The sequence below is a fragment of the Stegodyphus dumicola genome, chromosome 11, assembly GCF_044657685.1.
Source record: "Stegodyphus dumicola isolate Sdum_Otavi_A_Nest chromosome 11, ASM4465768v1".
Taxonomy (NCBI): Eukaryota; Metazoa; Arthropoda; class Arachnida; order Araneae; family Eresidae; genus Stegodyphus; species Stegodyphus dumicola.
The window spans coordinates 126,478,228-126,490,361 of NC_140778.1; the positions used below are offsets into that span (position 1 = coordinate 126,478,228).

Genomic DNA, 12,134 nt, shown 5'->3' on the forward strand with positions numbered 1-12,134 from the left:
AAATCTTACAAATTTATGTGTGAAAATGTGTCCTTGTGAAGGGGGAAAATTTAGCTAATTAATCGTCTTTAATGCTAATATTTGGTATTCATTTTTTACATGATTTATTATCGTGGTTATTATTTATTTATATTTCAGAGATTGGTTTTAAATGTACTATATTCGACTATTAATAATACTGGATCTTGTTGTTCTGTAAATAATAATAAAGGTAGTTAAATTGTTAATTAAATATCTAAAAGTTATTTAATTGCAAAGTGCATAATATATTGCTCAAAAGTGTGAAATTAGCAGTATTTATGTAGCTTCCACTACAATATTTTTTGTGAAATTGTCCCATTAATAACAACTCTTCAAAAAGGTTGTGTTACCAATTGCTGGAAGTTGACAAATAGTTTTACCAATTGAAATTTAAAGTAATTTTTAAGATTCTTTTTCAGCTAATAAATGTACAGTTTCATGTTTTTATATCTAATGTTAGTATTTTAATGAATAAAAAAGCCTTCAGGTGTATGCATTTAAAACTAAGAAATATATGCATATCAAGTATATTAATATGTACAGTCTTATGTATGTGTGGCGTTCCGACAGATACTTCAACTTCTATTCATGAGATGGCGCCACGTGTAAAATCCAGTTCTTAATCGAAGCAGCAAAGCGACGTCATTACTCACTCAGACTTCTCGTAAGACAACTGTACGCGACGGTAGCATGAACTGTGTTCCGAGCTCTGCATTGATCTCTGCAATGTAATTTAAATTGTAATTTAGTACTTAATATATTCTTTTGTTATAGGAGATTGTCTACTCTTATTTTCTTTAATTATATCATGCATTAAGCACACACGACCACCAAAAGTGGTGACCTTTTGACTGAGCACGCTACTGACAATGGATTTTCAACGACCCTAAGCCATGTGCATCCAAGGCATTCTGAAGAACTAACTTAAAATAACAATGAATATGGACATTAAACGTATGCTACAACGTACCCCTTCAATTATTTCTAGATGTATTGATATATATTGCTTGTGTTTTTTTTTCAAAGTCGTGCATATCATCGCGAGGAGCTTCAGCAAATCATCAATGTGATCTGTTCCGTTCCGCTGACTTCGCCAGTCGTGCAATAATTCTTCGATCATTCAACTTTTGTGACAAATGTGATACAATAGTGATTTTCGCTAAATGTGCTACATCAGTAATTTTTCTGCAACGTGCTACGGCAAAATTCTTCCCTCAGTGTTCGAAAGTAGTGAATTTTTTTCCCATGTGCTACAGGAGTGATTTCCTTTTTCCTTCGAAAGTGCCTTAGCAGTGTGAAGTGGTGATATTGTGCGTGCACAATACAAAATGAACGTATCACTTTTTTTTCTCAAATAATGGTTTCTTTTCAAATGCATTTCGGTAAAATATTATTTGTGTGTGTAATTGCTGACCCTGTATTATTTGTGTGTGTATCGTTACGTAAATTTTTTCTGCATGGTTAAAATATTTATTGTTGTTATGGTAAAATATCAATAGTGTATCCTCATGCTACAATATTTGTGCTGTTAAGTGTTTATTAATCAAAGTGAAAATTATCTATCAGTATGCCCGACGATATTCCACCAGAGCCACAAATCACACGCGTTGCAGTGAAGCCACTGCCTTTCTGGAAAAATAATCCTTCATTGTGGTTCGCTCAGATCGAAGCACAATTTTCTATAGCTTGCATTAGTGAGGATTCTACAAAATTCAACCATGTAGTTGCAGCAATTGAGTCTGATATTCTGAATTCAGTGCATGACTTAATTCTCAAACCACCTGATTGTGATAAATACTCCAAACTGAAACAGCGGCTCATTGAAATCTATTCAGAAAGTGAATCTTCAAAAATACGTACTTTACTACAAGGACTTGAACTTGGAGATAAGCGACCTTCATACTTGCTGTCACGAATGCGTGATCTGGCAGGAAGCCATTTTAGTGACGACTTGTTGAAGTCACTATGGCTTTCGCGTCTCCCTAATAACATACAAATAATTCTTGCTGCTTCCAATGAAGATCTAACCCGTTTAGCAGCAATGGCTGACAAAATTAATGAACTTGTTACTCCAGCTTATGTTAGTGCTTCTAATGCTGCACCTTCCAGTTCATCCCTTGAACAACAAGTGGCTGAATTGACCAAAAAAGTATCTGAACTCTCTACAAGTCTTCATGCTTCACAGAGATACAATCGATCAAATCAGGGCCCACGTAATAAATTTCATGCTCGAAGCTGGAATTGATCTCATCACAATACTCGAATGCAGTACAAAGAACCCACAAGTGGCATATGTTTTTATCATATGAATTTTGGCTTGCAAGTGTGCCCCTCCATGCACTTTTGTACAAGCGGGAACTAAATGGGCGGTCTTCTGCTGGCCAACAGAATGTCCGCCACATCGACAGAATAGTACTGGCTGATCGTTCAACTCAGTTATGTTTTCTAGTAGCTACTGGAGCTGACATATCAGTGCTCCCGAGAACTAAAACAAATGCTCACCAACTTAATAAACTTTTACTGTATGTAGCCAATGGTACCCAAATTGCAACCTACGGCACCAAACTATTGACACTTGATTTAAACTTGCGCCGGACTTTCAACTGGCCTTTTATTATTGCGGATGTAACTCAAGCAATTATTGGTGTCGACTTCTTGACACATTTCCACCTTCTAGTGGATGTCAAGAATAATTGCTTAATTGATGCTACAACTCAGCTGACATCACAGGGCCAAGCTTCTCACATATCGAACGTACCTACCAACATAAGTGTTGTATCGGGCAGCACACGGTTTCATCGGTTATTAGCAGAATTCCCTGACATTTTAAACCCATCCAAATCAGGGCAGCATACTCATCAGCCAGAAGTGTATCATCACATTGAAACACATGGCCCACCTGTATTTTCCAAGCCTCGTCGTCTTTCTCCAGAGATGCTAAAAGCTGCTCGCAAAGAATTTGAATTCATGCTAGCACAGGGAACTATTCGCCCATCTAAAAGTCCATGGGCCAGTCCACTTCACATGGTTAAAAAGTCTAATGGTGACTGGCGGCCTTGTGGAGATTATCGTCGACTTAATGCCGTCACAGTCCCTGACAGATATCCAGTCCCACATATCCAAGACTGTACCCATCTTTTTCATGGAACAAACATGTTTTCTACCCTCGATCTTGCCAGAGCATATCATCAGATCCCAGTGCATGCTGAAGATGTGCCCAAGACCGCAGTGACTACACCATTTGGTCTCTTTGAGTACTTATATATGCCATTTGGCCTTCGCAATGCTGGCCAAACGTTTCAGCGTTTCATACACCAAATACTGTCTGGCCTCGATTTCTGCATCCCATATTTTGATGATATCCTGGTTGCATCTACAGATGCGGAAGAACATTTTCAACATCTGCGTCAGATTTTCACTCCCCTTAAAGATCATGGATTAAAACTAAATCCATCCAAATGTGTACTTGGTCAACCCTCAGTTTCCTTTCTTGGATGTCTTATCACCCAGAATGGAGTCAAACCTTTACCGGAAAGAGTCAAAGCATTTAACGACCTACCTCAGCCCAAAACCATCTCTGAACTGAAGCATTTTCTAGCAATGTTAAATTTCTACCGACGCTTTCTGCCAAATGCCGCAAAAACACAAGCCTGCCTACATGAGTTTCTGAAGAATAGCAAAAAAAAAAAACGATCAACGAGCTGTCCCTTGGACTGAATCTGCATCTGCAGCATTCGTGCAATGCAAACACGATCTGGCAAATGCAGCCACACTTTCTTATCACTTACCTAGTGATCAGCTCTCTATAATGGTAGATGCATCTGACACGGCCATAGGAGCAGTGCTTCAAGCCTATACCTCTAAAGGACTTTCCCCAATGGCATTCTTCTCCAGAAAACACTACTGCAGAAAGGAAATACAGCACATATGACAGGGAGCTACTTGCTGTGTACTGTGCTGTTAAATACTTCCGGCACAACTTGGAAGGACACGACTTTATCATTTTCACCGATCATCGACCATTAACCTTCGCTTTTAGAAAAAACTCTGACTCATGTTCTCCTCGTCAGCTTCGACATCTGGATTTCATCGCCCAGTTTAGTACAGATATCAGATATGTCTCTGGTACTGATAATTGTGTCGCTGATGCCTTGTCTCGGGTAAACAATATCAAACTCACTACCCCAGATTTCTCTGAAATTGCAAAAGCTCAATTGCATGATGAGGAACTCAAGAACCTAATCTCAAATCCACAAACCTCCCTTCAGTTACAACCACTGCACAATGATCCAACGCTTAAAATTTACTGTGACATAGAGAACAATAGAATACGTCGCTATATTCCTGTCAATTTTAGACGTGAAGTGTTTAGTGCCTTGCACAATTTGGCACATCCTGGAATCCATGCCACCAAAAAGCTGATCGCAGACAGATTTGTCTGGCCAGCAATGAATCAAGACATCACAGAATGGACTCATTCATGTATTAGATGTCAACAGTGTAAAGTATCCCGTCACACTCACAGCCCCATTCAGCAATTTAACCTTCCAGCAAGACGCTTTGATCATGTGCACTTAGACTTGGTTGGCCCATTGCCTCCTTCAAATGGTTACACTTACCTCCTCACTTGTATTGATCGGTACACAAGATGGCCTGAAGCCATTCCTATTGAAAATATATCCGCTGAAACTGTAGCTCGAGCATTCATCTCCCTGTGGCTTTCAAGATTTGGCATGCCTACCACCATTACTATTGACCAAGGCCGACAATTTCAATGTCACTTGTTCGCATCCCTCACCTCTCTTCTTGGCATTCGCCATATTCGCACAACACCATACCATACATCTGGAAATGGGATGGTGGAACGCTTTCACCGATCTCTCAAACAAGGTCTGAAGTGCCACAGTAGCACACACTGGACAGAAGCCTTACCCCTAGTCTTGCTTGGTCTTCGCACAGCATTCAAAGAAGACATTGGTAGCACTAGTGCTGAAATGTTATATGGTGCAACCCTCCGTCTGCCAGGCGAATTCTTTCACCCAGAATCTACTCCAGTTATCGACCCTCCAACATTCCTTCAACGTTTACGTGAGACCATGAGCAATATCTCGCCAACCCCAGCATCTTTGCATAACCAGCCAAGCTATTTTGTACATCCTGCGCTTGAGACATCTTCGCACGTATTCGTGCGCAACGATGCAATTAAGCCAACTTTAACACCTTCATAGGATGGTCCATTCAAAGTTGTCAAACGAACACCGAAACATTTCACCATCATCTGCAATGGCAAACAATCAGTGATTGGAATCGATCGTCTCAAACCAGCATTTCTAATGCAAGATCCAACAACTTCCTCATCAACATCACTCCCGGAAGAAAGCTTACATCCCGTTAAAGAGCAACCTAAAACTACCAGATCTGGAAGAAAGGTTAAATTTAACCCAAAGTACTTATAACGTACTGATGGTACTTGGGGGGGAGTACTGTGGCGTTCCGACAGATACTTCAACTTCTATTCATGAGATGGCGCCACGTGTAAAATCCAGTTCTTAATCGGAGCAGCAAAGCGACGTCATTACTCACTCAGACTTCTCGTAAGACAACTGTACGCGACGGTAGCATGAACTGTGTTCCAAGCTCTGCGTTGATCTCTGCAATGTAATTTAGTACTTAATATATTCTTTTGTTATAGTAGATTGTCTACTCTTATTTTCTTTAATTATATCATGCATTAAGCACACATGACCACCAAATATGTATATTTGAATATAAAGGGTGATAAACTCTTAATACAATACTTTAATATATTCAGATAGAATTATTAATATACAATTAATAAAAATATATCTTACTACATTTGTAATATATTGTCAATAGCTATATCATACTAAAAGTACTGTGTCTAGACCAATCTTCTAAATTACATTTCACTTGCATGTAGCTTGTGAGGAAATTTAAGTATTTTTCATGAACAGAAATGAAAGTAATAATAGTCTTTAGCCAAATCATTTAATGGCTTTCTGACGAGATTTCACTGATGAAAAAGTATGAGTTTCATTTACTTTCATGAAAGCATTTGTTTACAATTATAACAAAATGTTTCTTTTTTCTGCAGGAGAGTCTGTCAGTTCATTCGTGAGTGCTTCACATGATGAAACTGCCATGCTTTGGCAGTGGAACCATCATACAAACGCTGTAGAGTGTATCCATGTGTGTAAAGGACATGCTCGAAGTGTTGACTGTGTATCAGTTAGTCCAGCTACCAACAGGGTATTAATTATTTGTTTATTATTAAGCTATTATGTTGGCGTGAGTACATAAAAAACACATTTTAAAAATTCAATATATCCATAATATATTCATGTTATTAAAATTTTTGCATTTGACTTTTTAATTTGAATATAATATGAAAACATGACCATAATTGTTATTTTTTAATTTTGCATATGCTGAAATATTTTATTTTTTCACATTCACATTCAAGTGTAGTTGATACATTAAACATAATTAATATCTTAACTTCAAAAGTTGCATGCAATAGATAAACGGGATTCAAGGTTTGAATTATTACTCAAAAAAACAATATCTGTTTGAAAATGTAGTTTCTTCATCCTAGTACAGTTAACTTTGGTTTAGGAAAAGTTTTATTTATGAAACTATCATATCTAGAGTAGTAAAGCTTAATTGCTATACTGATATAAATTGCTTGTCATAACTAAAAAATAATGATAAGAATAAAATGTAACTATTAAAGAAGGATTAAAAACAACTGAATTTAGCGAAATTTTAAAAAAATTGGAGAATTATCTCCCACATTTCATAACAAATTCCTCTTTAATACGGTGTCATGTCTGACAGAATTATAAGCCTTACATCTTAATTTCATACAATTTATCAAACTGTTGAGGAATTTCAAACTTACTACTGAAAAAGTAAGTTTGAAAGAAGCTTGAAAGTGCAGTTTTTTAATTCCTAGAGGCTATGAGGAGGTATTTGACTTGTACAGTCAGATTCATGCTTGGCGAGTAAGCTGTCTAATCCATTTGAGTATCTTCTGTTTCCAAGTATTTTAACACCAGAGATGTTCGATGTGAATAAACATTGTCATCCATTAGAAAAAAATGTAGGACAATAGCAGCCCTAAACAGCCTTACATGGGGTTCCAAGACTTGTATCTGTCCATGTATCTGTGATTAATTACAAAACCTCCGTCAAAGATACACAGCTTAGTTTACCCATTTTTCAGGATTCCTCCCCAAACCATGAAATTACATCTGTGGAAATAGTGTGTTTCATGAATGAGAGAAAACATGCTGTGTGTTTTTACCTTTCCTTCAGATCAAACCACATCGATAACAACAGTTAAGATATATCTGAACTCATCAATAAATAGTGCATGTTCTCGAAGCCACTTTGAACATGATTCCTAAATGATACCTTTGGAGGATCTGCCCTTGACCAGACTTGCAATAGATAAACTCTCTGTCAATTGTCAGTCCTTTGTAATGGCCTGTTTTAACTGTTTCACTGGCTGAAAAGCTGTTCGGGCTCTTGATACAACACTTTGAGGGATATTTAGCTCTTCGGCAACTGAGTTTACCCCTCTCCAGTAGGAGAATTAATTGCCACTTTTGTCCTTCCTTTAAATAATGCTTAAGTGAGAACTAATGAAAGCTGATCACTCTCCAAAACTACATTAACTTTAAACAACACTATGTGCTTGAGTTCCAGCTTGTATGCATTAAGTAACAGTCTGTCAGTCATCTAAATTGTGTATTTCTGCACTAATCTATTCACAATTTGCATTCAGTTGCAACAAATTAATATAAGTAATTACATCATTAGACGTTAGTTGAAAATGTTAATGCGAATGTATCTTAAGTTATATTTTAATTTTGATGAGTTTTGAACATAATGATTTTTATATGAACATATGATTGATTGTTTTGTGCTTGAACATGTTGCCATATTTTATTAATTTCAAATATTTATTCTCTTAGTTTGCCACTGGTTCCTATGATCAGATGTTGAAAATATGGTCTGCAGGTATGATAAATTATATTTTTGTTTTTTCTAATTATATTATGGAAAAACATTGATATAGATCTTTTGATAATGTAAGAGTTGTCTACGTACCTCTTGTATCTGATTTTATTTTTCAACTTGTTAATTGCGAGACTGGTTTTCTCAATATTCATTCCCCCCCAAAAAAAAAAAACATTTTGCAGTTTACTGTAGCCTGTCTTTTCCGAGCAAGTCAGAAAATAAAAAAGGGCCTTTTGTTATTAAAGGTGTCTTTATACCTACCATTGGTCAAATAGATAAAACCTCTGAATGCTGCTAGATCATTGGTTTTCCACCTATTTTGCCCCATGCACTTCTTTCATCATAGCTAGAAGATTATTTGCTCCCCTCCCCCCATTTCCAAAACTTGAAAAATACGTTATTCATTAGATTTAGATTATTTTTAACATGTTTTATAAATTAAACAAAAAAAAGCATAGCGAATGTTTATAAATACCAAAACTAATAAAAGTATTATATTAAACTAGAAACTTAAGAGCTGAATGAAAGGCTGACTGCTTTTCCCCTAAAACTGTGAAATCCCCCCGACTGATGAGAACCCTGTGCTAGATCATCCCAGTTTCAGTTTCCTAGGAACTGACTGAATGGCTGCATGGAGTTGTTATGGTTTTTATGCCATATTAATGCAAAACAGTTTATATTAGAACATCTGGTTGTTATTTTGTCTATGATGAAGCCTATTCAAAAAGTGACATGAATGAAGATGACAACCCTTACAATCTGCTTAATATTGTCATCATAGAGGTCTGGTGTCATAAACAAGACCCCAATTTTTAACAATTTAATAAGGATGGCCGGACAATCAAAAATATGTGCAGTTGTCAGTTCTGGGTCCAGACAGTTATAATTTCTGTATGTTTTTGTACCCTCTCTATCAATTGTCAGTCCTTTGTAATGGCCTGTTTTAAGCCTGACATCCTACTTTCCTGTTGTGCAGTGCATTCTTAAAAAGTTATGGCAGTGTACAGTACTGTGAGAAATAAACATAAATATTTTTGTAGTTTTAATATCATGACAATAATCATATTTAGTCATTATAGGCTCAGTACTTTAGTGACGTTTATGTATATATTGTAATAAATTTTATATATATATATATATATATATATTTTTTTTTTTTTTTTTTTTTTGCAAATAGATGAGGAGAGTGAAAATGCTGGTGGAGATGACGATAAAAAAAGATTTAAATCCGATAACATGAAAACAAAAGTTAAGGTAATTTAAATTTTGGATGATGTTTTAAAATTTACAAATTTTCAGCCCAACCTGTTATTATGTTGGTATACTACTCTCTAAAACCAGCTGGAGCTCTTGTATCACGTTCCTTCAAATGTGCATCTTGTATCTCTGCAATCACGTGCTGCCGCAAATATATTCCACAATCTCCTCTACAAAAGCAAATAGACTCTTCTCTAATATCTACTATACATATACATTCAACTTCCTAATTGCATCTGTCTTGATATCTGTTATTCCTGTTCAAGTATGCTTGTGGTGTGAGCAATAAACATCACTTGGACATAAGAGTACAGAGCTCAGGTGCATGGATTATGTCAAATTGGCTACTTTTGGCCATAGGCATATGTAAAAAAATTCTTAGGATATCTGAAAAATAGGTAACACAAGAGCTGGTATGTGCAAGGTGGAAATTTTTCCATGCATTCATTAGTCATGGACATGCTTCAGATTATTCTGCATATTTATACATGGATGCTTACACTGTGCTGATCTGGTTACACAATGATATGACAAACTAATTCTAAAAAACCTATTAATGAATCTTCTTTTATGAAGTGGCAGTTGCTATAATACTCAACACTGATAACCATTGAGGCATCAAAATATTTAAGTTGAATGACCAGGCCATGGAAAAACTAAAATGTCAAAAGATAGTGATGAAAAAGCCATAAAGAGGAATTATCTTTGAAAATTGTTGCAGTCCAGCATTCCAATGACTTCGGTCACATCTGGCTTGGTACCAGTACACTTGAATATGCAGTATTTAACAACACTGGACTGCCGCTGATCATATATATATTGTTAACCTAAACTTCCGGTGGCATTAGTTCGGCTCAGGTATTTTACATCTGAAAGGTTACTGTCATGTGTGGTGGGTGCTATTGGTATTTTTAATATAACAATTTTAATTTTAAGTGTAACAAAAGTAGTTTCATGACTATGTAACATTTGTGTTCAGTTTTTCAAATTAAAAGAAATATTTGTTTAAGAATCTACACATTCACAAATTAGAATCTCAGTTGCGAAGTTTTTGAAAAGAAAGCAATTTACTAATAGCCGAACTACCAAATTTTACAATTAAACAAAATTGCTTAAATAAGGGGAAAATGAAGTGTATTGTGTAATTTGAAAAAGAATTTTTAATTCTTATTAAATATTTACTCTTAAATATAATCATTAGTTAAATTTTTTTATAGGTATTTTTAGTAGTAATTATTGCGTGAATTTAAAATTTTGACAACTGTGTATTTATAATTCTATTGAAATATTTTGCATTTTTAGATTCCTCTAATGACCTTAAGTGGCCATACAGATGGAATAAGTGGTGTACAATGGATTGATACAAATGAAGTTAGTACATGTGGCTTAGACTGCACTCTTCGGATATGGGATGTGGAACTTGGGGGTCTTAAAAGTCAGTTAGTATGTTCAATATTTTCATACTCTTTCTTGTAATTCAAATTTTTATACATTTCTGTTAATCAAGATTAAGTAGATATTTTAAATATTGTTTTTAGCTGATTTCAAATGCATTTGTTTTAACACAATTCAGAAGTTTTTCCGTTTTCAGCATTAATTGGAGCATTGAATGAATTACTTGTATAGTTTATTCAGGATTTAAATTCAGCATTAATTTCCTATTTAAGAATTGTGTGAAAATTTTAGTGTGCAAGTGAAAGATAATAAAGCTCATTATCAGAGAGAGCTCCTAAAATATGTTGTATCTTTTATTTTTAGAATGGTTCTAAAGCATTTCTTGGAATAGCATATTCTCCAATATCGAGGCTCATCATTTCAGGTTCTTCCGATAGACACATACGACTGTGGGATCCCAGAGCCAAAGGTATAGCCTACTTTTTGTTGTCTTGTATTTATTGAAATTTTATATTAATTGAAATAGGTTTAAAAATTTATTTCTACATATCTTAAATTTTTAATGTGGCAATGGAGCATCTGCCTGTACTTTATTGTGAGTTAAAAAAGTCTCCAAATATAGTTTTGAAGATTTTTAATGTGATCTACACAAAGATAGTGAGGGCAGTTCACAAATATTTTATACATGCATTAAAAAATTTGAAATATATAAATATTATGATGAAATTAAATGCTTACATTCTGAAATTAAATATAAAAAGTACTGTATATGTACTTTTAGAGACACAAATTAAGCTTTAAAAGATATATGTCTAAATATGTACAATGATAAAATTAAGTGCATTTTTATATTAATTTTTACATATTTATAGATAATAAACAAAGATCTTTAGTGTCACTTTGCAAATGAAATGAAAATAATTACCAGATAAAATATTTTTCTCAAAACATTTTGACATCTTTTTGAGGATGATGCTAATGGAAATGTAGCATTTTTTCTAACCGGCATTATAAGCACCTGTTATTTGCTCATATTGCTCTAACTGGCATTATAAGCACCTGTTATTGCTTATAATTTTCATGTCATCATATGCTTCATCTATTATGTCAGTTTTACATTTGCCAGCTGCTTCTTTCACTGTGTTAAAGCTTTAATGGCCAAAAACATGTATTGGACAATTATTAGGAATAATTATTTCCTTACTCTTTGGTTACATGCAATAGTGGGATTTAGATAATTGCTTTGCTGCCTAAAAAGCAATAATTAGCCATAACCAACTAAGTAGTATAAGCAATTCATTAAACTAATTTTTTTATTATTTTAAGAAGCAGTTATCTGGAATTGATATGAATTACTGAACCCTACTACTGCTGGATATACATGTAAGCTTAAATGCCCAGAAATTGTTTAACTA

The 12,134-nt window shown here is 34.9% G+C and overlaps 1 protein-coding gene and 1 long non-coding RNA gene across 3 annotated transcripts in view; one reads left to right on the forward strand and one right to left on the reverse strand.

The window, feature by feature from the left end:
* The window catches only part of LOC118181508 (ribosome biogenesis protein WDR12 homolog), a 46,914-nt gene that overhangs the window by 22,292 nt on the left and 12,488 nt on the right, over positions 1-12,134 (forward strand). For both annotated transcript variants that reach the window (XM_035350665.2, XM_085827198.1), the window contains exons 6-10: positions 6,137-6,291; positions 8,022-8,067; positions 9,245-9,321; positions 10,627-10,767; positions 11,083-11,188. In XM_035350665.2, coding sequence (XP_035206556.1) covers positions 6,137-6,291; positions 8,022-8,067; positions 9,245-9,321; positions 10,627-10,767; positions 11,083-11,188 — 525 coding nt within the window. The remainder of the gene's footprint in view (positions 1-6,136; positions 6,292-8,021; positions 8,068-9,244; positions 9,322-10,626; positions 10,768-11,082; positions 11,189-12,134) is intronic.
* The window catches only part of LOC118181509 (uncharacterized), a 48,710-nt gene that overhangs the window by 6,017 nt on the left and 30,559 nt on the right, over positions 1-12,134 (reverse strand). The gene's annotated exons all lie outside the window — the stretch shown is intronic.